The 24,954-nt window shown below is 47.8% G+C and overlaps 2 protein-coding genes across 5 annotated transcripts in view; one reads left to right on the forward strand and one right to left on the reverse strand.

Moving 5' to 3' along the window:
• Positions 1-568, reverse strand: part of DHX37 (DEAH-box helicase 37) — a 30,526-nt gene extending 29,958 nt beyond the window's left edge. For 3 of the 4 annotated variants that reach the window (XR_004345454.1, XM_032603164.1, XM_032603167.1), the window contains exon 1: positions 373-545. Coding sequence is in view for 3 of the 4 variants with exons in the window: in XM_032603164.1 (XP_032459055.1) it covers positions 373-478 (106 nt within the window). In the remaining variant the exon portion in view is untranslated. Of the gene's footprint in view, positions 1-372 lie in introns of all 4 variants that reach the window. The other variant, XM_032603166.1, reaches the window with a different exon arrangement.
• A 2,856-nt stretch (positions 569-3,424) lies between these two features.
• BRI3BP (BRI3 binding protein) lies at positions 3,425-23,240 on the forward strand. Its single transcript, XM_032603277.1, has 3 exons — positions 3,425-3,771; positions 13,444-13,546; positions 18,241-23,240. Exons 1-3 carry the CDS (start codon positions 3,571-3,573, stop codon positions 18,660-18,662), a joined length of 726 nt encoding a protein of 241 aa, XP_032459168.1. The 5' UTR covers positions 3,425-3,570; the 3' UTR covers positions 18,663-23,240.
• Positions 23,241-24,954: the final 1,714 nt, after the last annotated feature.

The raw sequence follows: 24,954 nt of genomic DNA on the forward strand, positions 1-24,954 counted from the left end.
TAAGCAGACAGGTCTGGGCTGAAAAATACAAACTTAGGGGTCGCTGGTAGGGAGGTTGTAATCGAAGCCATTAGAATGGATGGAATTACCTTGTAATTCCTTGCCCAAACTCCCCCTAGAGCTATACTTGGGCTGGACCCCACTGGAAAAAAACTCCAGGTATTGTTCCGAATTCAGTTAAAACGAAACTGTCACTATTCCCCCTTCCTTTGTATCATCTGGGAGAGGGGTGTCTCTCCGTGTCGCCCGCCCGAGTCGCGGAGGCAGGGCATAGTCCGGGAGCCCTTCGGCCCCCATTGGCCAGCCCTGCCCCGAGGCCCTGGTTGGTCCCTCCCCCGAATCCCAGCCCCCGTCCGGGGGCGCCTTACTTACCCTCCAGTTCCAGCCGCACAGGGGGCGGCTCGGGAGGGCCCTTCGAAGGGCCGGTGGCCGCCTGCTGACGCCCCTTGATGTTGTACCTCCGGCGCAGCTTCCCCATGGCGCCCGGCTCCTGTTCTGCTCCCGCAGGTCCTACGACCAGCACACTACGAAGCCCAACCCACGTGGTATCCCACCGCACGTTCCGGCCGGAAAATTTCCGGGCTGAGTTCTCGCGAGAGCTGAAACTAACGGAATCCCTGGGGGCGGGGCTGGAGGAGGGGCCGCGCTGAAAGTCAGGGCCGGCCGGCGGCGGAGGCGGGACCAAGTTAGAGGAGGGACTTAGTTTAAGCCCAGGACTGTTCTCACAGAGGTTTGGTCTGAGTCTCTAAATACCAATATTAATTTGGCTATTTGGGAATGGGAGTGTTCTGTCACCTTTAAAAATATAACCCTGCCCCAATACAATCTTCTTCCCTCTCTTTTTTGCTTATCTGCATTTTCTGATATTCCTACAAGAAACAGTTGTGTAATAAAAAGGCCCTAAATATTTCCATTACAGTGACAGGTAGAACTAAAAGAAGGCATCTATTAGACAACTTTGAATTCTCATGACCACATCCCATTGTCTGTAGCGCACTGGGAAATAATGTATTTTCTGAATCCTGTATCTTGCGACTAGAACATCTATATTGTGTCTCCTTTTTTTCTGTTAAAAGCATTAATTGGTTAAGGGCAAACATTTAAATTATATCACAAAAAAAGTGAAGACACTAGGCGTTATTTTAGAATTTTAGAAAGGATAAAGTTATTTTTAAGACTTATTTGGGGCTTCCCTGGTGGCGCAGTGGTTGAGAGTCCGCCTGCCGATTCAGGGGACATGGGTTCGTGCCCCGGTCCGGGAAGATCCCACATGCCGTGGAGCGGCTGGGCCCCTGAGCCAACGCAGAACAACGCAGATATGCTGCAGAGCAGGTAAGCAATAAATTGTTGTTGGTTTGAATGAATGAATGAAGAGTGTGATTAATTTGGATGAGCTCCCCTCTTCCCCCCAAAGACAAAAACAAACCCCCCTTTTGTTGCGATCATCCATTTACAATGCTTGGTGTCAGTTTATTCATCTCTTGTAAAAATAAAATACAGTGTGTGTGTGTGTGAAAAAAAAAAAAGCCCCCACGAACACACAGGTGGTGCGTGAGAGGATTTACATAGTATACATATGAACATGCTTTTAATTAAGTAAAAAGGATTTGGGGCGAAAACGTTATAATGAGCAAATCAAACCTGTGTTTTCATAGGTTTTATTCCTTCGGATGATAATGATCTACAGTTTCTTCTTTCAATATGTTTATTTAAGTAAATAAAAAGTGTGTTCATCTTCAAATTATTAGGTAGGTAATAGAACATTCTCTTACATTTTCTTCTAAAGTATTATATACCAAAGTATTATCTCCAGAAGTTATAGAGAACACTTTATAAAGCAAAAGGAGAAAAGGCAAATACACAACAGCATGGATCTCATTAATATAATGTTGAACAAAAGAAGCCAATCACAAAAGATCATACTTTATGATCCAATTCACATAAAGTTCAAAAACAGGCAAAATGAATCCCCTAAATTTTGGAGGGGGCATAGTGAATGGGAGAGGGCAAAGGGAGCCATTTTGCAAAGCTGGTAATGTTCCTTTTTTCAACCTGGGTGCTGGTCACCTTGTGTGTCATTTAAATTCATGGAGAGGCACCTTATGATTTGTGTATTTTTCTGTTGGTATGCTATACTTCAGTATAAAAAAAGTTTCCTTTTAAAAAAAAGAAGTATAAGGCCAGTGAATATATGAAAACCTCACCAGGAATCTAGAAAAATGTAAGTTCAAAAAGAGGCAATTTTTCACTCTTTGGGTTGACAAAAGTTAAGTTTTATTTTCCTGGTGGTCTCAAAAAATGTCTGGTTAGACATGGTTTGATTTAGGATGCAAACAAGGCCCCTCACTGTTGTGGCCTCTCCCGTTGCGGAGCACAGGCTCCGGACACGCAGGCTCAGCGGCCATGGCTCACGGGCCCAGCCGCTCCGTGGCATGTGGGGTCTTCCCGGACTGGGGCACGAACCCGTTTCACCTGCATCGGCAGGCGGACTCTCAACCACTGCACCACCAGGGAAGCCCCCCTGCTTTTATTTTTTATGTCATTTACTTATTGAGGAAACTGGGTCGTTAATCCTGTTAAATGCTCCACATTCTGGCTTTAGCTGATTGCTTCTGCTGCTTCTAATTTTTTTCTCCATCCCCCATATTTCCTGTAAACTGTTGGTTAGATGTGGAGGCCACATCAAGTTTGGGTCCAAAGTGTTTGGCAAGAATCCATCATAGGTGGCGCTGGTACTTCTGTCACTAAGACTGGCGGGTCCAGGTCCTGACCAGGTCCTGGCCCCTGCTTTTTTAAGTTCCCCACCGACCGGCCACCTTTTGGTTTTAGTGTCTTGATGATTGTGGCCTGGACCCGTCATTTCATTAAGGAGTGCAAACGGATTTTCTAATTTCTAATTTTCTAATCTCTTTCACTCCCTCCTCATTTACTAGCGGGACTTTCCTAAAAAGAACTTCCGGTCCTCGACTATTTTGTGACTCTGAAATAGAGTTCTTTGAAGAAGGGCAGGAGGGACGCTTAATGCTTTTCTTTTGAACATTTCAGAATGAATGAATAAGCTCGTGCCCATGCCATCGGCAACGGTGGCCAATTTTGGGGTGTCATTATAAATTCAGCGATATATAAAACGTTTACAGTTCATATTTTCCAATCAATTGCACTCGTCCTTGTTGGGGCTGTTTCCACTTTTACAAGCTTGGGTTGCTTTTTATAGAAAAGTTAAAAATAAAAATTATTTTTTAAGAAAGAAAAAGTTAAAGCCCCACCAGGTCAGGGAAGACTTCCGGGCGGTGGGGGCGTGGAGATCATCAACCTCACAGCCGCCTCTCGCGCTCCGGCCAGGTCGCCGGCGGGTCCCGCGTCCGGGGGCGGGGCGCGGCGTGGGCGGGGCCTTCGAGCCTGTGCGCGCGGGGCGGGGCAGGTGGCGCGGCGGCGGCGGCGGCGGCGCGGCGCGGGCAGAGGTGCGGTGCTTGGCCACCGAGCGCGCCAACGCGGTCCCCGCTGGAGCCGCGGCGTCTCACCGTGCGGCTCTCACCCTTCTCCCGGACCCCGCATCCCACCGGCCCCAGGATGGGCGCGCGCTCTTCGGGCGGACCCCGGGCCCAGGCTGGGTTCCTGCTGCTGCTGCTGTTCGGGCTGCTGGCCCCGGGCGTGCAAGGGGCACGGGGCCGCGGCGGCACCGAGAAGAACAGCTACCGCCGCACGGTCAACACCTTCTCGCAGAGCGTCAGCAGCCTGTTCGGCGAGGACAACGTGCGCGCCGCTCAGAAGGTGGGCGCCGCGCCCGCGCCCGCGGTCACCTTGCCGCAGCCGCCGCGCACCCGGGGCCCGCCTGGGCCGTGCGCGGCCTCCGGGGCTGCAGGCCGGCCGGGGCGCGGGAAGAGGGGGGCCCGGGTCTGGGGCGGGGGAGCCCGGTCTGAGCCCCGGAACCTTCCGCTTGCCGCCCAGGCCCTGCCCAGCCAGCGTCGGGTCTGGGGGCCGGTTCCGGCGCAGGGCCTCGGTGCGCCCTCTGTGCCATGCGGTACTTCTCCTTGGACCTTGCCCCCGGGGGTGCGCGGCCCGGGCCTCCTCTGGGCGGCGCGCCGCGCCTCTCATTCATTCATTCAACACGTTTGAATGAGCGCCTACTGTGAGCCAGGCATCTTGGCGGCTGCCCGGTGCGGGGGGGAGGGGCGGGGGGCGCCCTGCCAGCCAGCGCCCGCGCCCTCTCCCCACGCTGCTGCGCTCTCCCCAGCAACCCCGAATTTCCCGTAGCCTTGCACCCGACCCACTTCCCCTGAGCACCTGAGGCCCTCCTTCTTCTGCTTTGAAGATATTTAGGCTTTTTACTTTTTAAATTATTTTTTAAGAATGGGAGTAATGCAGTCTGCTCTGTTGCTTTGGCAACCTGGCACCGTAACAACCCTTTTAAGCACCTACTGTGTGCTGGGCCTTTCACTTGGAACGTTTTGTTTACTTTGGAGCTGTTGAGGAGACTCAGACCCCTGGGGATGGTGTTGAGCGCTCCGAAGAAGCGCAGAGAGTTCTTTCTCCCTTCTTTGCCCTCGGTAGCCATTCGGGGTGAAAGTCCCCCGAGAAAGGGGAAGTGAATAGGGGGACAGTTACCTGTGGTCAGGCGGTTCCTTACTGCTCGTCCTCTTAATTCCTTTGCTCTGCGCCAGTCCTGGGGTTTTGGAGCGGAGAGAAGTTTGGGTTTAAATTCCAGCTTTTACTGGATAGCTTTGGGCAAGTGGCTTCACTTTTTTGAGCCTCCGTTTCTTTATTCCTTAAATGGGGCTAATGATAATATCCTCTTGGTTATGAGTTTGTAATTATGAATCGTTGGTACCTTCTTGGCTCAGAGTAATGGCAGAATCAGTGTGAGCTACTGTTGTTAGTTAATATCCTGGCCAAGGAGCAAATCAACATTGCGAAGCCCCGCTGAAAGGGCTTTCAGGGTTTAAAAAAAGTTTTCTGGTGCTTGAGGTGGAGGGGAAAGGAAAAGAACATTAAAGCCCGAATCAGATTGGCTGGATATTCTAATTGGATGAGGTGAAATACAAGTTAATTTGTTGGGAAAACTAACTTCTGACCACCATCTCCTATGGGTGTTCTGAGCCTCCGTAGAGGTTGTGGGTTCTGGCGGGATCTCTTTGTTGGTGGCCACGGAGGGAGGAAACAAAAACACCTGAGTGCAGAAAGGTGGCCATCCAGTCTGCCTGAGTGTAAAGGGTGAATCTGCGCTTCCCTCCTGCCATGTCCCTGAGCCATTTGAAGGCAGAAATCATTCCTTTTACAGCAAAAAGAAGTGTGACTTTTTTTGAGGAGGGTAAGCACAAGTAACCCATGTCTTGGTCGACGGTCCTATCTGAGAATATAAGGTCCGCGGGCGTGAAATACAAAATAGATACTTAAGAGTCTAATATGGGTTGGTGCCAATAAGACAGCTGTATTCTGGCAAAGAATCTGAGACTCTCGAGGTCAGAACTGAAGTTTTGTGGTAAATGAAGTTTTGTGCCTTCAGTAGAGATGGCAATAATACTAATTTATTTGTTTAGGATGCACCTTTTTTCCTTTTTTTTTGGCCAAGCCGCATGCAGGATCTTAGTTCCCTGAGCAGGGATTGTACCTGAGCCCCCTGCAGTGGAAGCGCAGAGTCTTAACCACTGGACTGCCAGGGAAGTCCCCAAATGCGCCTTTTTAAAAAACGATCTAATTGGTTTTATTCAGCAATTCATGAACTGGGCAGCATCCCTTCTAGCAAATAGGTGGTCCAATGTTCTAAGTCCTTTTATAGGTAGAGTAACTCACTTAATCCTTAGAACAGGCCTGTGAGGTAGGTACTGTTAATGTTTCCATTTTACACATAGGGAAACTGAGGCACAGAGTGGGGAAGTGACCGGCTTCAGGTCAGACTGGGTGGAAGAGGCAGGATTTGAACCAGGCACAGTGGGTCTGGGGACCACACTGGTACCCTCACTGGTCTTCCAGCATCATGACCCTTCCTGATTCCCCCAATCATTGTGGCATCTAGAATGAGGCTGCCCCGATACTTCCTGCCTAGTGTAGCCTAGACCGGCCAGGCTTGGGGGAAACTGGATCTGCTAGCGACCGTAGTTTTCAGCGAGCCAGACCTGCTTAGTGGGTTGTGAAGTTTGAGGGTGTTTAATGAAACACTCCATGTTCTACTAGGACTTGTCTAAAGTTAACCCCTGACCTTCTTCTGGTTTGGAGCATGGGCCTTGCTCTCCAACAGACATGGGTTCGAATCCCAGCTCTGCGTCTCACTAGCTCTGTGACCTTGGGCCGGTTGCTTGACCTTTGTGTGTCTCATTTGTGCAAAGGAGGTAAATTGGAGGGTTGAATGTGATTAGTCAGGTTGTACAATACCAGGCACTTAATGAGCATTTAGTAAATGGTAGAAGATATTTATATAAGAAGGATTCGCCTGGTGTAATTTAGTGTAAGGAAGCACCGTCGTTCAACCTACTCTTGATGGCCAGTGTTTCACTAGTTTCCTGTCTTTTGCCTCGTGAATCCAGGCTGCAATCAAGGTCCTTCTGTATAAATGTTTTGGAGCACGCGTAGACAAGTTCATCTGTAAATTGTTAGAAACGTCATTGCTGAGCCAAAGGATCTGTGCGTTTTAAAATTTTTAATTGAAATATAATTGGTGCACTTTTCTGTGTAAGTTATACAACATAATGAATTGTCACACACCAAACACGCCCATGTGACCAGCATGTAGATCTAGAAAAGTATGGTCGAAATCCCCCTGCCCCAAGACAGCCCCTCTCCTGACTCTGACAGCGTAAATTAGTTTTTTTTTTTTTTTTTTTTTTTTGAATTTTTGCAGTACGCGGGCCTCGCCCGTTGCAGAGCACAGGCTCCGGATGCGCAGGCTCAGCAGCCATGGCTCACGGGCCCAGCCGCTCCGTGGCATGTGGGATCTTCCCGGACCGGGGCACGAACCCGTGTCCCCTGCATCGGCAGGCGGACTCTCAACCACTGCGCCACCAGGGAAGCCCCGTAAATTAGTTTTGATTGCCGTGTCCTTTACGCACAGTTCCAGTTCATGTACTTTTTTAGTACTGAGAGCTATTACTGAATTGTTTTCCAGTTATACTCCCATCATACGTGTGAGGGCTGGTTCCCAAACCCTCTCCAACGAAGTGTCAGTAAACTTTTTGGTTTTATTATATTACTGTGAGATAGATGGTCTTTTCACTTATCCAGAATACATTGGCATCTTCTTTTCTGGGAACTGCTTTTTGTTTTCCTTTGCCATTATTGAACTGTCGGTCTTTATTTTTTTTTTTTTTAAGAGGCTTACATTCTTTTGCTTTGTAAGCAAATATTTTGAGCAGAGTAACTTTGACACTTTCCAGTCTTTTTTTTTTTCCCACCAGCATTCTAACAGCTTTATTGAGGGGTAGTCGACATAGACTACACATATTTAACGTGGGACAAAAGTGTACACGTTGGTAAATTTTGCCATATGGATATACCCCTGAAAACATCACCACAATCAAAATAACATTTCGTTTTTATTTTGAAAAGCTGAAAGAATTGAATAAGGAACAACTAGAAACTCCACCTGGGTTCACCATTTCCCTCCCCCCAAACTGTTTCTCTTTCACTAACAAGCACACACATACACACACTGTTTTTGAAAGTAAATTGCAGACATCGTGACACTTTCTCCTACAAACCCATAATACTGTGGCCCCTCCACCCCAAAACTTAAATTTAGTACAATAATATTTTGTAATATACAGCCCATATTTGCATTTCCTTTATAGCTTTTTAAAAAAAAGCCAGCACCCAATCAACGCTTGTCTCTTTAGTTCCCTTTAGTCTGTCAAAGTCCCTTCACCCATTTGGGGGTAAGGGAGGCTTTTACGACATTGACATTTATGTCTTTTTTTTTAATAGCTCTATGGAGCTGTAATTCAGACACTATACAATTCATTCACTGAAAGTTCAGTGATTTTTATTATATTCACAGGGCTGTGCAACCGTCACCACAATCAAGTTTAGAACATTTTCATCCCCCCTCCAAAGAAACCCTATACCCATTAGCAGTCACCCCCCTCCCCCAGCCCCTGACAACCCATCATCTTCTTTGTCTTTATGGATTTGCCTATTCTGTGCGTTTCCTACAAATGGAATCATACAGTGTGGTCTTTTGCATCTGGCTTCTTTCTCACTCAGCATCGTGTTTTTAAGGTTCATCCCTTTTGTAACCTGTGTCAGTATTTCGTACCTTCTTATGGCTTTTTATTTATCCATTTATCAGTTGATGGTCCTTTGGGTTGTTCCCACTTTTTGGATTCTATGAATAGTGCTGCTTTGAACATTCATGTGCAAGTTTTTTTTTTGTTTTTTTTTTTTTTTGCGGTACGCGGGCCTCTCACTGTTGGGGCCTCTCCCGTTGCGGAGCACAGGCTCCGGACGCGCAGGCTCAGCGGCCATGGCTCACGGGCCCAGCCGCTCCACGGCATGTGGGATCTTCCCGGACCGGGGCACGAACCCGTCACCCCTGCATCGGCAGGCGGACTCTCAACCACTGCGCCACCAGGGAAGCCCTCTTTTTTTTTTTTTATAATTAATTTTTACTGGAGTATAGTTGCTTTACAATGTTGTGTTAGCTTCTACTGCACAGCAAAATGAATCAGCCATACATATACACATATCCCCTCCATTTAGGACACTACAGTGCATTAGGTAGAGTTCCCTGTGCTCTACAGTATGTTCCCATCAGTTGTCTGTTTTATAGATAGTATCAATAGTGTGTATGTGTCAATCCCCGTTCTTCCCACACCACCCCTTTCCCCCTTGGCATCCATACATCTGTTCTCTACCTCTATGTTTCTGTTTCTGCTTGACGGGAAGCGTGGCGTCTCAACCACTGGACCTCCAGGGAAGCCCCAGTTTTTGTCTTTCTCTGTCTGACTTATTTCACTAAGCGTAGTACGCTCCAGGTCCATCCAAGCTGGTGCGAATGGCAAACTTTCATTCTTTTTTATGGCCAAGTAATATTCCGGGGTGTGTGTGTGTGGGTGGTGTGTGTGCGTGAACCACATCTTTCTCCATTCCTCTGTTGATGGTTGTCTGTCTCTTTTAGTGTAGCCACTTTAGTGGGGCTGACATGGTATCTCCGTGGGGTTGGGACAGGCCAGTTGACTTTTGAATTTTCATACGATACATCTTACCTGATTGCATTCCCAGGGTTAGATTGAGGAATTACAATTCCAGCAGGAATTCTATGCGAGGGTCTTGTGTCCTTGCTGGGCACAGGCAAGGGCAGTTATAAATTTCAGGGGTACAACATAGTGATTCACAATTCTTACAGGTTATACTCCATTCATAGTTATTATAAGATATTGGCCGTATTTTATAGGTTGTAGAAAACATACAACCTGTGTCGTAGGTTCAGCTTTTCACGTGATTTCTGTGAACTGCTTCAGGCTCTGGGCTCCGCTGAACCCCCGTCTTAGTCTGCAGGGCTGCCATGAGGAAGGACCACAGCCTGGGCAGCTCACACAGAAATGTACCATCTGGAAGTTCTGGAGGCTGGAAACCTGAGATCGAGGTGCTGGCAGGGTTGGTTTCTCCTGAGGCCTCTCTCCTTGGCTGGCAGATGGCCGGCTTCTCCCTGTGTCCTCACATGGTCTTTCCTCTGTGTGTGTCTATGTCCCCATCTCTTCTTGTAGGGCCACCAGTCCTGTTGGATCAGGGTCCCTCATACTGATCCCATTTCACCCTCGCTGAGATTTGGAGGAACACGGTGCAGCCCGCAACACTCCCTGAGGGCTCCTGTGTCTTCACACAGACAAGGGAGCCAAGGAGTCACATTGCCCAAGGGGAAGCCACAGTGAGTGGTGCCAGCCCCCGGGGCAGAGGGCAAGTGTGGTTCCCACCGCTCAGTCCAAAAGGCCCACAATGGGTCTGTCCCTGCAACACCCTCTCCTGCCCTGGCTGGTCCCCAGGGTGGGCCTGACTTTCCTCTGAGCCAGACCGGACCCTGGTTGAGCCTGTGGGTTTCTGAGCACCTGCTTGAAGACGTTTGTTAGGTGGGAAGGGGATGGCTCCGTTTGGAGAGAGGGCTGGACCTCCATCCTTGCTGGGAGCGCTGGGTTGCCACCCAGCAAATCCTCGGGTCTGACACAAGCAACCTAAGCAGCTCCCATGTCCTGAGGCCTTTACAGGTTCTTATGGCTGTCTTATCTTAGTCCCATTTTACAGCTGAGAAAGTGGAGGCAGAGACAGGGTCAGCAACAGCAGCAGCTGTTGTCTCTTCCTCCCCAAATAAGTACTTCCTCACACCCTTTCTAGGAGAGCTGGTGCCCTTGAAAAGCCCAGTAGCTTTTGGTATGGAGCTCTTTCCTCTTTCCTCCACTTGAACAAAATGTACAAGTTGCTACTTATTGGCAAACGTGTACAAATCACGCGTACTTTAAAGAATTACGACAGGAGCAACAACGCGGTAGATCCCTGAAAGGGAATGCTCTTTGGCAAGAAAGAGGAATTAAGTACCAATACATGCTGCAACACGGGTGAACCTTGACAATGTTATTTTGAGTGCAAGGAGCCAGGCACAAAAGGTCACGGATTGCCTGATTCCACTGGTATGGAAAGTCCAGGAAAGGCAAAGCCATGGAGATGGAAAGGAGATTAGTGGTTGCCTAGGTTGGGGGTGGGAGGCGATGGGGAGTGACTCCTGACAGGGACAAGACTCCTTTTGGGGCGATGAAAATGTTCTAACGTTAGATTATGGGGAATTTCTAAAAAGAAGCTGTGAATCGTGCCTTTTAAAAACGGGAACTTTATGGTATGTAAATGATATGTCAGTAAATCTCTAACCAAAAAAGAATTATAACTAAACCAACACCAGTGTGCCTTCTCTTCAGGTGATGATACATTCTCTGAAATCCCCTCACCCACCTACCCCTGCCAAAGAGACGGACAGTGACCCTCTCTTCTCTCAGACACACATACTTCCTCCTTTTTTTTTTTTTACATCAACCCTTCCATTATTTTTTTTTACTCTTCCAGTTTAAAAAAAACCTCTTTTTAGATAGGAGTACAGTTGATTTACGGTGTTATGTTAGTACCCTTCCAGTTTTTAAATAGCAGCTTATTGAGGTATAATTCCCATACCATACAGTTCATCCATTTAAAGTAGATCGTTCATATATAATTTCCGTATATTCACAGGGTTGTGTAACCATCACCACAGTCAACAGTAGAACATCTTCATCACCTCGAAGAGAAATCCTTTAGCTCTCAACCTCTCTCCCTAACCCCTAGCCACTGCTAATTTACTTTCTGTCTCTATGGATTTCCCTATTGTGGACATTTCCTATATTTGTGGACACTTCCTATTCATGGAATCACAATTTATGGCCCTTTGTATCTGGCTTCTTGTCCTTAGTGTAAGGTTTTCAAGTTTCATCCTTGTCGAAGCATGTGTCAGTACTTCATTCGTTTCTATGGCTGAATAATATCCCATTGTGTGGATATGTCAGGTTTATCCATGTGGTCTTTAAATATACAAATCCCTTTGGTGCTTGCAGCTAGGAAATTTAAGGCTAAAAGGATGATGTCCTTGCAGAAGAGTCTTGGGGCCAAAGCTTCTGTTAGAAGATCGGGGACTTCCCTGGTGGTCCAGTGGGTAAGACTCCGCTCTCCCACTGGAGGGGGCCTGGGTTCAACCCCTGGTCAGGGAACTAGATCCCCCATGCATGTCGCAACTAAGAGTCCTCATGCCTCAACTAAGACCCAGCGCAGCCTAAATAAATAATAAATTTAAAAAAAAATCGGATGTCAGTAGACATTTTGAACCTCTGTTGGGTGCGTCAAAGCATTTCACACAAATCTCATTTAACGCGCAGAACAGCCAGCTGAGATGGGTACTTTTAATAACTCCACTTGTCAGGTGTAGCCCTGGTATATAACGCATATATATTCTACCCACGGCCACCCAGCAAATAAGGGGCAGACCTGGGACTTGAACCCAGACAGTTAAGCTCCCAACCCCGCATGCTGTCAGCCAAGCGACAGCAGTAGCACAGAGGTCAATGGCATCCTTTGCTCTCCTGGCCACTGATCCAACACTACTCCTCTTTCCCCCTGTCCTAGAGGATGGCTCCAACCAGGATATCCAATTTTAAATGCTGTAGCCAATTCACTTCGAGGCATTTAACCTCTCCGCGTGAGCCTTGCAACACTCGGGTCCCCCTGGGAAGCTGGGAATAACCTAGGTGCCCATCCATAGGGGATTGGATAAGCAGCTGCAGATATGCCATCTTTGCAAAGAATGAGGCCGCTCTGTCCTGCCTGAAGTTGAATAATCAAGGCTGAGTGTTCCGTGAGAAACACGGCAGAACTGTACACGTATGCTGCCGCTGATGGGGGAAACATTTCTGCCACTCCTCACCCGGTGCATCTAAGAGAGGATCCGCAAGCGCGTGGTAACAGCGCTGCCACTGGAAGGGGGTTTGGGTTGCGGGGAGTGAGACTTTATACCATGTGTATAGAATATCACTTTTTCTTAAATTTGGCCGCACTGCACGTCTTGCAGGATCTCAGTTCCCTGACCAGGGATTGAACCCGGGCGCTCGGCAGTGAAAGCGCGGGCCCCTAACCATTGGACTGCCAGGGAAGTCCGAGAATATCACTTATTATTATTATTTTTTTAATATCACTTGTTTTTTAAAAAATACAGCAAAACGGGACTTCCCTGGTGGTCCAGTGGTAAGGATCCGTCTTGCAATGCAGGGGACTCCAGTTCGATCCCACAGGCCTTGGGGGCAACTAAGCCCGGGCACCACAGCGAAAGATCCCACGTGTCGCAGCTAAGACCCAACGCGGCCAAAAAGATAAATATTTTTTTTAAATACAGTGAAATGAAAGTGCACCTCATCTTCATCCTCGGAGCGCTTCAGTAGCCGTGGGTCCTTAAAGCTGGGATGGACGTGGCTTCTCTCTACTGTTTGCACACGCCAGGGAGACGCTGATGGGACTTGAGTGTGAGAACCACAGTTCTCGCCCTTCAGAGTTGCTCCCATGCAGCAACGTCCCAGCCTCCGGGCGAAATAGGTTGGTTGCAGCACCTCCCACTGTTTAAAAATGAGAAATCAGGCAGAGACTTTGACAAAAGAGTCTGCCTAGAAGGGCTCCAGGAGGAATCGGAGGTGGAGTGAGCAGCTTTGCAGAGAGCTCCCGGCTGCCCCGATGCATCCCTTCCCCCGTAGGAGGGAGATTTGTCTAGATTCGCTTGGTTCTTGGCACCTGGACACTTAGTCCCGAGCTCCGTCAGTCCCCTGGGCTACTCGGCCAGTCCTGGGGTGGCCTTCGTCATCGGCCGGCTGTGTTTTCTCGTCCAAGTGTAAGCTTGGCCGGACTAGGCAGGAGGGAGCTTTGGCCGGGTCGGTAATGATCTCTCTCCCGTTTCTGCAGTTCCTGACGAGGCTGACCGAGAGGTTCGTGCTGGGAGTGGACATGTTTGTGGAAACCCTGTGGAAAGTTTGGGCAGAGCTCTTGGACGTCCTTGGACTTGACGGTAGGTGTGGGGGGCATTCATGTGAAGGCACCGTTTCATTCTGGTGCTTGTTAAATTATGGGAGTGGTACCCACGGCGGGTGGCACAAGAGAAAACTAGGGGGGCAGTGAGGATACGAGAGGACCTTTTTTATTGTCATTGTGTGTGTAAATAGCTGAGATTCCCAGATGCTATTTAGGATAACGTGCAGGTGGGCAGTGCCAACTTGTGTGCCCCCAGGCAAACCTCGGGGACTGGAGGTGGAGTCTCTAGGTTGTTGGGGTCCGTAACCAACTACTCCAGTTACTTAGACAGAAAGGGATTTAGTGCAGGGAATGCAGCACTCACACAATCATCGAAAGGGCTGCAGGAGCGATGTGTGACCCCGCAGGGGGTTGCTGCCCCGGTCTAGGAATTGGATGGCAGCTGCTGGAACCCTTTGAATTCAAGCTCACGGCCCTGGTCCAGGCTGCTGCCTCTCTCCAGGAAGCCTGCAGCAGTCTGTGTCGGGGTCCCCTAGACCATCCCCAGGTTCTGTGCATCTCCAGGAGGACTCCCGGGACCCAGCATGCGGCCGTCCTCACAGCTGTGGTGTATTACAGTGAAGGACACAAGGCACAGTCAGCAGAGGGAAAAGGCTCACGGGGTGGAGTCTGGGGGAACCAGGCACAGGCCCCCAGAGCCCTCTCCCAGGGGCGTCCCACAGGATACTCTTTATTCCCCGAATGAGGTGTCATCTACCAGGGACGCCCAATAGAGGCTCGGCCTCCAGGGTGTTTATTGGCAGCTGGTCATGTAGGTGCTCTCTGCCTGCACCTTCCAAATTCCCGACTCCCCGAAGGAAAACAGGCGTCAGCGTGAACCACACTGATTGTAAAAACCTCCAAGCCAGGGAGCCCCTGTTCTTGGTGAGAGGAGGGAGCCCTCACTGCAATGTGCATGCAATTCACTCAGCTCTCCAGGACGCCGACCAGGTGCCCCCAAGTTGAACTCAGTTCTAACCCTATCTCCTTGGAGGTAGCATCTGATCCTACGGGTCACGGGCTCAGTCCCACAATCGGCCCCACTTCAGACACCAGTCACAGATCCGTGCTTCTGACAGACTAGTGTAGATCAGAGGTTCCCACGACCCCTCCGCACCGTGGGTTCAATTAATTTGCTAGAGCCGCTTGCAGAACTCAGGAAAGTTTACTCACTCACTAGATTACTGGTTTATTATGAAAGGATATAACTCAGGAACAGCCAGGTGGAGGAGATGCATGGGGCAGAGTTGGTGGGCAGGGACTCGGAGCTTCCAGTTCTGAGTTCTATTGTCTCCTTGGCTACTGGTGATGGATTAAACCTTCAGCCCCTCCTGGAGGTTAGAGGGCCTAACCCTCTAATCATCTGGTTGGTTCCCCTGGCAACCAGCGTACATCCTGAGAGGCTTTCCAGAATCACCTGATTAACAAGCACAGGTGTGGGTGAAAGGGGCTATGAATTAACAAGACACTTTTATTGCACTTGTCACTTAGGGAATTCCAAGGGTCTTAGGAGTCTGTGCCAGAAATAGGGATGGACACCAAATACGTGTTTCTTATTATGTATCACAACCTCACACTCGAGAAATCCAAGTTCCCAGATGCCAGCCAAGGGCCCACCTTGCCAGCAGGTGTTTCTAAAGAGTGGCCTCAGGCCTGCTGGGTGAACTCTTCCCTGCACAGCTCCTAACTAGGGTCCGTTCTCAGAGCCATTTTTTTTATTACTGCTTTTATAGTAGTGATTTAAAAAAAAACCAAAGAAGGCAGGTCAGGTCACTGTCCTTAAAGCTGCCCAGCGACTTCTTGCTGCACTTGGAATCGACCAGGTTCACACCAAGGACACTGCAAGCAGCAAGGATCTGCCCAGCCCCTATCCTGTTCTTGGACACGCTGGGGTCTTTGGTACCTTCCAGTCCCTCCAGGTGTTCCCTGCTGGGGGTGATCCTCCCAGCCCTTTGCCTGCTCCCATCTTTCCCATGCTTGGGTCTCTGGTACATGACACCTCCTTCAAGAGGCCCCTCCTGACTACCCTGTGTGAGGAACCTGGTCCTCAGTTCTCACCCTCAGCTGTAACATCTCCCTCCCGTGTGTGTGTGTTACGCATCTCCCTTCTGAGATCCCGTGAGTGGGGTCTTGCCCGCCTCCTCCAGGCTGCAACCTCGGACCCGGCTCTGCCCTGGCACAAAGGGGCCCATCGTTAATAAGAATTGGAGGCCTGGGCTTCCCTGGTGGTGCAGTGGTTAAGAATCTGCCTGCCAATGCAGGGGACACGGGTTCGAGCCCTGGTCTGGGAGGATCCCACATACCGCGGAGCAGCTAAGCCCGTGCGCCACAACTACTGAGCCTGCACTCTAGAGCCCATGAGCCACAACTACTGAGCCTGCGTGCCACAACTACTGAAGCCCGCACGCCTAGAGCCCGTGTTCCACAACGAGAGAAGCCACCGCAATGAGAAGCCCGCGCACCGCAACAGAGAGTAGCCCCTGCTCGCCGCAACTAGAGAAGGCCCAGGCGCAGCAACAAAGACACAACGCAGCCAAAAATTAATTAATTAATTAATTAATTTTTTAAAAAGATATATGAATGGCTAACAGGTACAAGAAAATGTATCAATACTACATTACTAGTGGTTCAACATTACTAGTCATTAGGGAAATGCAAATCAGAACCACAATGAGGGCTTCCCTGGTGGCACAGTGGTTGAGAGTCCACCTGCCGATGCAGGGGACATGGGTTCGTGCCCCAGTCCAGGAAGATCCCACATGCTGCGGAGCAACTAAGCCTGTGCGCCACAACTACTGAGCCTGCACTCTAGAACCTGTGAGCCACAGCTACTGAAGCCCGCGCGCCTAGAGCCCATGCTCCACAACGAGAGAAGCCACTGCAATGAGAAGCCCGTGCACCACAACGAAGAGGAGCCCCCTCTCGCCGCAACTAGAGAAAGCCCGCGCACAGCAATGAAGACCCAACGCAGCCAAAAATAAATAAAATTATAAAAAAACAACAACGAATTTTTGGTGTGTGTATATATACGATGGAGTATTATTCAACCATAAAACGAAGGAAATCCTGCCGTTTGAAACAACGTGGATGGACCTGGAGGACATTAAGCTAAGTGAAATAAGTCAGAGAAAGGCAAATACTGTAGGAGCTCACTTATATGTGGAATTAAAAAAAAAAAAACCTCATAAAATGAGAGATCAGATTTGTGGTTGCCAGAGACAGCAAGTGGGAGGCAGGGGAATTAGAGGAAGATGGTTAAAAGGTACAAATTTGCAGTTATAGGATAGATAAGTCCTGGGGATGTCACGTACAACATGATGACTGTAGCTGACACCGCTCTACCGTATAGTTGAAAGTTATCAGGAGAGTTAGTAGACCCTAAATGTTCTCAGGAAAAGGAAGAAACTTTTCTTTTTTGTATCTATATGAGGTGATGGATACTAACTAAACTTGTGTTCATCTCACACTATATGTAAGTTAAGTCATGCTGTACACTTTGAACGTATATAGTGCTGTACGTCAGTTATATCTCAATAAAACTAGTAAAGAAAGCTGCATGCTGAAGTAGGATGTGTGCCTCTTTCAAACGGTTTGGTTTAAAAAAAAAAAGGTATGTGACTAGAGATGGAGCAAAATGTTAACCATTGTTAAACCTAGGTGGTTTTGATAGGAGTATTTAATTTACTATCCTTTTAAATTTTCTATTTGAAAATTTTCTTAAGTCAGGCTCACAGAAGATGCAAGTCCTCCATTTCACTCCATTCTTTTTTTTGGCGGTACGCGGACCTCTCACTGCTGTGGCCTCTCCCGTTGAGGAGCACAGGCTCCGGATGCGCAGGCCCAGCGGCCACGGCCCACGGGCCCAGCCGCTCCACGGCATGTGGGACCCTCCCGGACCGGGGCACGAACCCGTGTCCCCCGCATCGGCAGGCGGACTCCCAACCACTGTGCCACCAGGGAAGCCCTCACTCCATTCTTAAGATGGAACTTCATGTGTGGGTACCAGTTACAATTAGGTTTGACTGTGAGTAACAGAGACCCCAAATAACAGCAGCTTAAACAAGATGGAAGCTTATTTCTCTTATGTGAAAGTTCACAGGTAGGTGGTTAGGCAGGTAGGTGGCTTTGTAGCACATTCTCCTCGGGTCCGAGGCCCCTCCCATCTTATTGCTCCCCAATAGGTGACCTCCCTCCCCTCATGACACAAGACAGCTGCTTCTATTCCAGCCATCACATCCACATTCCAGCAGGCAGAAGAAGAAGAGGTAAAGGGCATATTCCCACTACTTCTAGGAAGCCACCCCAAAACATTTCTGCTTACCTCTCCTTGACCAAAGCTTAGTTATGTAGCTGCAAGGGAGGCTGGGAAACGCCCTTATCCTAGGCAGCCGTGTGCCCAGCCTAACACTGGGCATTTGTTACTATGGAAGACAGGAAGAAAGGAAATTGAAGGCCAGTTTTCAGGCTCTGCCCCACCTGAAAGGTGTTTCAAACCCACGATATGACAGCGTTGCCCTGTCTTATCCTGTCTTTTCCCAGGACTTGGTATAAAGGCTAATGAGGCAGCCAACTTTAATTCCTTGGGTGTAGCAGAGGCAGAGGCAGCCAGTGAGCTGAGCTGCCCACCCCCAGCTTGCAGAGAACCCCCTGACCCCGTGTAACCGGCCGCTGTCCCTCTGTTCTGTCCTGCAGTCTCGAACCTGTCCCAGTACTTCAATCCAAGCTCGGTGTCCAACAGCCCCACACGTGCCCTCCTGCTGGTGGGCGTCGTCCTCCTGGCCTACTGGTTCTTGTCTCTGACCCTGGGCTTCACCTTCAGTGTCCTGCACGTGGTGTTCGGCCGCTTCTTCTGGGTGGTGCGGGTCATCCTGTTCTCCATGTCGTGCGTGTACATCTTGCACAAGTACGAGGGTGAGCCCGAGAATGCCGTGCTGCCGCTGTGCTTCGTGGTGGCCATCTACTTCATGACCGGGCCCATGGGTTTCTACTGGCGCAGCAGCCCCAGTGGCCCCAGCGTGGAGGAGAAGCTGGAACAGCTGGAGAACCAGGTCAGACTGCTCAACATCCGTCTCAACCGAGTGCTGGAGAGTCTTGACCGCTCCAACGGCAAGTGACAACCAGCCAGCCGGCCGGGTCCCCTCCTCCCAGCGCCCTCTCTCCGGAAACAAAAAAGAAGAAGGAAAAAAAGAACGCCAAACCCCAAACAATCTTAATAAACATGTCTGAGCAGGAGAGTGGCGCTTTGCGAGGGTGTTTCCAGCCACGTGTCAACTCTTAGGACATCTTCCGAGAAGAATGGGACAAGATCGTTGGTATAGAACTACCCGCCAAGTGTCATTAGTGGAAAAAAATCTTTTTTAAACAAAGGATATAACCATATTAGCTGTACAGGAAGAGAAGTTTATCTGTGCATAGAGCATAAAGTTAATTTTTTCAAGCATTTAAATACACCTTTTGTAAGGTTTTTTAACACAGGCAGATGGAGTTAAGTTTTAATAAACTTAAAACTTTACATGGAGGGGAAGAAATGGCTAATTCGACCTTTTGGAAGAGTTTCAAGGCAAGCATTTGTTTTTGCAGCGTAGGGATTGGTGGGTGAGGTCTGTGTGCGGTCTTTTCAGGTTCCAAAGCTGTGACCTTCATTTCACGTTGTTTTTCGCTGATGTCGATCTGATGAATGTTGTCGCTTCTGAATGTGGGCCATTGGGTTTCAAGGATGAAACTAAACATCTTTTGGATCCTAGTGACCCCAGCCGAGCCCCCTTCAATCCTATTTCTAAATGAAGAAATCACTATTTGTAGAAAACCTAAGGTTTTTTTCCCCCTTCTGTACTTTGATGTATCTTAACCTCAACATTTTGTAAAGGGAAATTCAAGGACCGGGCAAAGAAATGTCTTTGGGGTTTGATGCCGGGAGCCGCCTGGGTAAGCTCATTCAGGAATCTATTTGATGTCCTAATTTCGCCATTTGCCAGCTAGGTTGATACAGGAAAGATACACTCTCTGGGGTTTTTTTGTTTATCTGTTTCATCTTGGTTTTGGGTGACTCAGGACCTTAGAAGGAAAACCAACCATAGCAGCTAATAACATTTTCGAGTCTGTTGCTGCAATGCATTCTCAGGAACAGTAAGCAGGCATAAGCCAGACTTGGAGAAGATCTGAATTATTTTTCCTGAAATTTTTACGGTACCTGTGTTAGGTGCTTTTTGCCTGGAGTCTGGGGTGACCTCATTTTTAGCTGGTCCCTAGGGGCAGAGAGAGGTATGTGCAGGGCAGACAGCTGTGGGGTCCTGGACAGAGGGGGCTTTGCAAGGCTTGGATCAGGGGCTAGTGGAGATGCCCCTTTCTGGGTACCAACGAGCACAGGAGAGCAAGGAAAGGATGCTGCCAGGGGTCGTGACTGTCTTTCCCTGCCCACCTGCGTCGTGCCCTGGCAGCCCCCTCACAGGAGCCCCTCTACGCAGGTTTGCAGAGACCCCTGTCAGATCAGGTAGGACCAAGACCTTTTGGTCCGGGTATCATTTGGGGGAAAACTCAGCTGCCCGCCAACTCCTCCTTTGCCGCCTTTCTGTGACGTTTTACTTGGGGTTACAAGTACCTGGAAAACGGAAGCAAATGTTTTCTGAGGATGTTTATGAAACTTCCGTTATCAAGGTGTACAATAACGGGACCCAAACTCTCCTGCATTCAGTTCGCTTCCTGAGACGCATGTTCTCCAGGATTAGCTTGGGCAAATCTTTACCCATGGGCGTTTGACCCCCGTGTTTTTTGCATTGAAACCGTTCCAGTTTTGTCAGTTAGATATTTACGGACAAATCTATTTTAGCGCAGGGTGTGAAGAACTCCAGGGAGGTCATCTTTGCCTTCCTTCCTTTTGTGCATTTAGCTTCTATGTATCTGGCGTATTTAGGTATTTGCTCCTGTTAGCCAGAAGGGAAATGGACATTCTCTGTGCAGAGCTTTTAAGTCTTAAATTACGGGTCTGGGTCTAACATCCACTCTGTTCTCTCACCCACCCTCACACATGGAAACCTGATGGGCACTGTGCTGTACTGAGATCCAGGCAGGAGAACCATTTTAACTTCTAGTAGATCGAGGGAGGCTCACGTGTCTAGGTGCTGGTGGACTCAGGCCACAGCATCAACTGGAAATTGCTGTTGAGAATATGCACCTTGTTTTCCAGGTTGGCTAAGTGTAGGCTATGAAGCCAGTTTTATAGCTCAGTACACTCAGAGGAATGGAATGATGTCTTTATTTTTAACAAAAGTTAAATAGTTAATTAGTTCACTAGAGGTATCACTTCAGGGTAGAACAGTCCTTGAAATTCTGATAGAAATCATGGATGTTCGATCTGAATAACGCCTGCTTTTTAATGCGTAAATTTGACTTCTGCTTGGACGTGTTCTTAACCCCAAATAATTTGGGTTTTTTTTTTTTTTTTTTGCTTTCTCCATTCCATGGAAGCTTGTAGGGTAAGCTTCCTTCCTCATCTCTTCCTTTTTTCTCTCTTTTGTACATGGAGAAATGTATTTTTGTACCATATCTCATACCTTGAAGAGAAACCTTTTTTATATCTTCAGGGCTGTAGAACATATTAGTGTAACACATCCTTCAACGTGATATGTAAACATCCTGACGAAAACTACTGTGGATCTCTGTTTTAGTTAAGACTCAGTTTTTTAGATATCTTCAAGGCATCAATGTTAATTGCCCAGTGCTTCAGTATCACAGTAAATACCGAGAACAGAAAAGAGTCCAGAAGAGAAAAAGGACCAGCTACCTCCAGATTGCTGGATTTCTGTGGGTGTTTGGGGATAATGTTTGGAGCAATCTCTTCCTTGACATCCTAGCAAAGATGCTTTCGTGGCACATCAGCCTTCTGTAAATATATTTTCCAGTACCAATCAGCGTTACCTGCCTTCCGGGTTTTTTGGTTTGCTCGTTTTTGTTTTTGTACCCCACGTCATTTCTGGTAGCAAAGTGCAGCAACAGAATTTCCTGAAAGCTAGCCTTGTGACTTATGCCCGGGGTCTTAACTGATGAAGGTGACCGAGTGACAGCACGGAGAGAGGTTAGTGCCGTTGAAAGAAGGCTTTTAATACCCACAGTTTCCTGGAGACAACAAGCATACCATGCCGCGTGGGACCACAGGAAGCCTGATACACGCAGGGTCAGGAAGCAGACGGAGGGGAACTGGGTCTGTGCTCTTCTGACTGTGGTGAGAAGTAGCTAGTTGGGGACATCACCTGTTGGAACTAAGGGTGAGCATGTAGGATGGGGTCAGTGCTTGGGAGGGTTATAATAGGACTTTTGCACACCCACGAGGGCTGGCTTGCAGGAAAGATGAAAATCACTTTGGTCGTTAGTCTGGCCCCGTGATTCGGCAGCCTTCTGGTTAGGAATAACATGTCAGATGTCCAGTGCAGAATCCGAAACATGGCGAAGACACCTTCTCACTAGTGGGAATCCTGCTTTGCTTCATCTCCGTGCTTCCCCCTGCTTCTTAAGATGCTTTTGAGGAACGATACCTGCCTTACAGCGTGACACCTGAGCGCTTCTCCCTGATGGGTTTTGAACTGGCTGATTGAATCCAAAATCCAGCTCTCCCATCCAGCCAGCTCACTTTAAAAGGAATGCCTGGGACTTCCCTGGCGGTCCAGTGGTTAGGACTCGGTGCTCTCACTGCCGTGGCCCGGGTTCAACCCCTGGTTGGGGAACTAAGATCCTGCAAGCTGCTCGGCGCGGCCAAAGAAAATTAAAAATAAAAGGAATTCTTTAAGGTCCTAAAGGTGTCAACCTGCTCCCCCAGCTTTTTAAAATAAGACATCATCATTTTTGTTTATGGCCATTTGAGTAGTTGAACCTTTCCTCCTCACTTGTGAATAATAGAAGTTTATATTTTTGCAGGATCTAACACAGTACCCTTAAAATTAGTATTGGATAACCAGCAATATGATGTATAGTATCGGGGATAAACAAACCTTGTCCAGCGTACTCAATTCTGTGCTCTGCTCTTCATTGATTCCTTGATATGTAGGAGATACCCCAGGACCAGTTTTTCCCTGGTGGTGGCATAAAAAGCCGATCGTCCTTTGCACCGTCTACTGAAGATCTGCGGCAGCTAATGTTATTATGAACCATATGTTCTAATGTCTTTTTGCATATTTAAAGGTTTTATTGTAGTGTCAGTTTAATATCCGCATGTGTGTTAAATCTCTGAATACCGTAATTAACTTGATTTCTTGTGGTGGTGATTAGCTCTCACTTAAAATCCAGCGAAGCAATTATTTCCCTCTTAACTGGAAATCATATTTGTGTGGTATGGTACCCATCATCCACAGTGTATTCATGAGTCAAATTTGTATTTTGTGTATCTGGTTATAAATCTTACGTAGCATTTAATTTGATACTATAAATCCACTTGATTTGAATATAGTGGTGTGTGTGTGTGTGCATATGTGGTGTGTGTACACTTTAGTTTCATGAGCCTTGGGAAACTGATTCTACAAATATCATAAATAGACATAAATGTATAAGGCTTATTTTTTTGGCAGAGCAATCCGTACGTCCCTCTTATTTATTAAATCACTGGCTTTGGTGTTATGTAGAGATATTTGTAGACCGATCTCAGAACAGAATTAAAATATTGTGAAAATTACAGCTTAATAAATGTTTATGGTAATTTTGTTGTACAGACTTCCTAAATGTATTTCATTACTTCCAACCAAGCATTTGTGGAGTTTTCCCCGTCTTGGCCTGTAATGCTGATTCCATGATTCTGTTCCCCAGTCCAAGGAGAGTCATACAATCTTGAATTTAACTGTTTGATTGGAGGTAGCGTTGCCACATAAAATACAGGACACCCAGTTAAATCTGAGTTTCAGATAAACAACAAATGCTTGTTTAGTGTAAGTATGTCCCGTGCAATATTTGGGACACACTTACACCAAAGGAAAAACAAAAAAGAGTTGTTGCTTATCTGCAATTCAACTGGGCATTGTATATTTTTATTTGCTAATTCAGACAATCCTAGCAGGGTATAGCAACTGACGTACACACCTCCACCCCACCCTGAGCTGGAATGCTTTTGTGGGTACTAAAAATTGTTCCCTAGCCTTAGCAAACATTCAGGAACAAATGTAAAAGGAGAACGGGGACGTGAAACACACTTATGACCTGAGAGTATTCCTCCTGGGAATGTTTATATTGCAAAGAAAATCTCACAGGGGTCTCCAGGGGACAGTTTGAGGCCAGTCACGCTGACGTTACCTGGAGGCCCCCTGGCTGGCCCAGCACTGGGAGAGCGAACAGCAGGGACCTCACACCATGGAGGACAACGCAGCAGTGAGTCACAGTGTCAGTGCTGGGTGAGAAAGTGGGGCCGGGAAGGAGGAATGACAACATTGCCCATTTGAGTGAGTTAAATACATCTGATTAATCATTTTGCAAGAGTACATTAAAAAAGACATATCCACGCACCCCAGTGTTCTTAGCAGCACTACTTGGGATAGCCAAGACACGGAAACAACCTAAGTGTCCATCGACAGATGAATGGATAAAGAAGATGTGGTACATATATACAATGGAATATTGCTCAGCCATAAAAAAGAATGAAATATGCCATTTGCAGCTACATGGATGGACCTAGAGATGATCATACTAAGTGAAGTGAGTCAGAAAGAGAAAGACAAATATCATATGATATCACTTATATGTGGAATCTAGTAAAAAATCATACAGATGAACTTATTTACGAAACAGAAACAGACTCACAGATCTTGAAATCAAACTTATGGTTACCAAAGGGGAAACGGGGGTGGGAAGTGATAAATTAGTAGATCGGGAATAACATATACACACTACTATATATAAAATAGATAGGGAGGGGTTAGGATTTGGTGCTTTCTTTCACTGCTGTGGCCAGGGTTCAATCCCTGGTTGGGGAACTGAGATCCCACATGCCTTGCGGCGGTGGCCAAAAAATAAAATAGATAACTAATAAGGACCTACTGTATAGCACAGGGAACTCTACTCGATATTCTGTAATAACCTATATGGGAAAAGGATCTGAAAAGGGATGGATATGAGTATGTGTATGGCTGATTCACTTTGCTTTGCACCTGGAACTAACAGCACTGTGCATCAATGATACACCAATAAAAATTTTTTTAAAAATAATAATAAAATAAAAATAATAAAGTGTGGCTACTAGGAAATTTTATTTTATTTACTTATTTTTTTTTGGCCCTGCCGCACAGCATGTGGGATCTTAGTTCCCAGACCAGGGATAGAACCGGCACCCCCTGCAGTGGAAGTGCGGAGTCTTAGCCACTGGACCGCCAGGGAAGTCCCTACTAGGAAATTTTAAATGACACGTGTGGTTTGCATTTGTGGCTTTCATTGTAT

The sequence above is a fragment of the Phocoena sinus genome, chromosome 14 (genome assembly GCF_008692025.1).
Source record: "Phocoena sinus isolate mPhoSin1 chromosome 14, mPhoSin1.pri, whole genome shotgun sequence".
In the NCBI taxonomy this organism is placed as follows: Eukaryota; Metazoa; Chordata; class Mammalia; order Artiodactyla; family Phocoenidae; genus Phocoena; species Phocoena sinus.

What these genes read in the sequence shown, in the direction of transcription:
- BRI3BP (XM_032603277.1), top strand. Translation starts at nt 3,571, where the DNA reads ATGGGCGCGCGCTCTTCGGGCGGACCCCGGGCCCAGGCTGGGTTCCTG. An exon ending in ACGTGCGCGCCGCTCAGAAG is followed by an intron (nt 3,772 to 13,443) that starts GTGGGCGCCGCG and finishes CCGTTTCTGCAG; the next exon opens with TTCCTGACGAGGCTGACCGA. An exon ending in GGACGTCCTTGGACTTGACG is followed by an intron (nt 13,547 to 18,240) that starts GTAGGTGTGGGG and finishes TCTGTCCTGCAG; the next exon opens with TCTCGAACCTGTCCCAGTAC.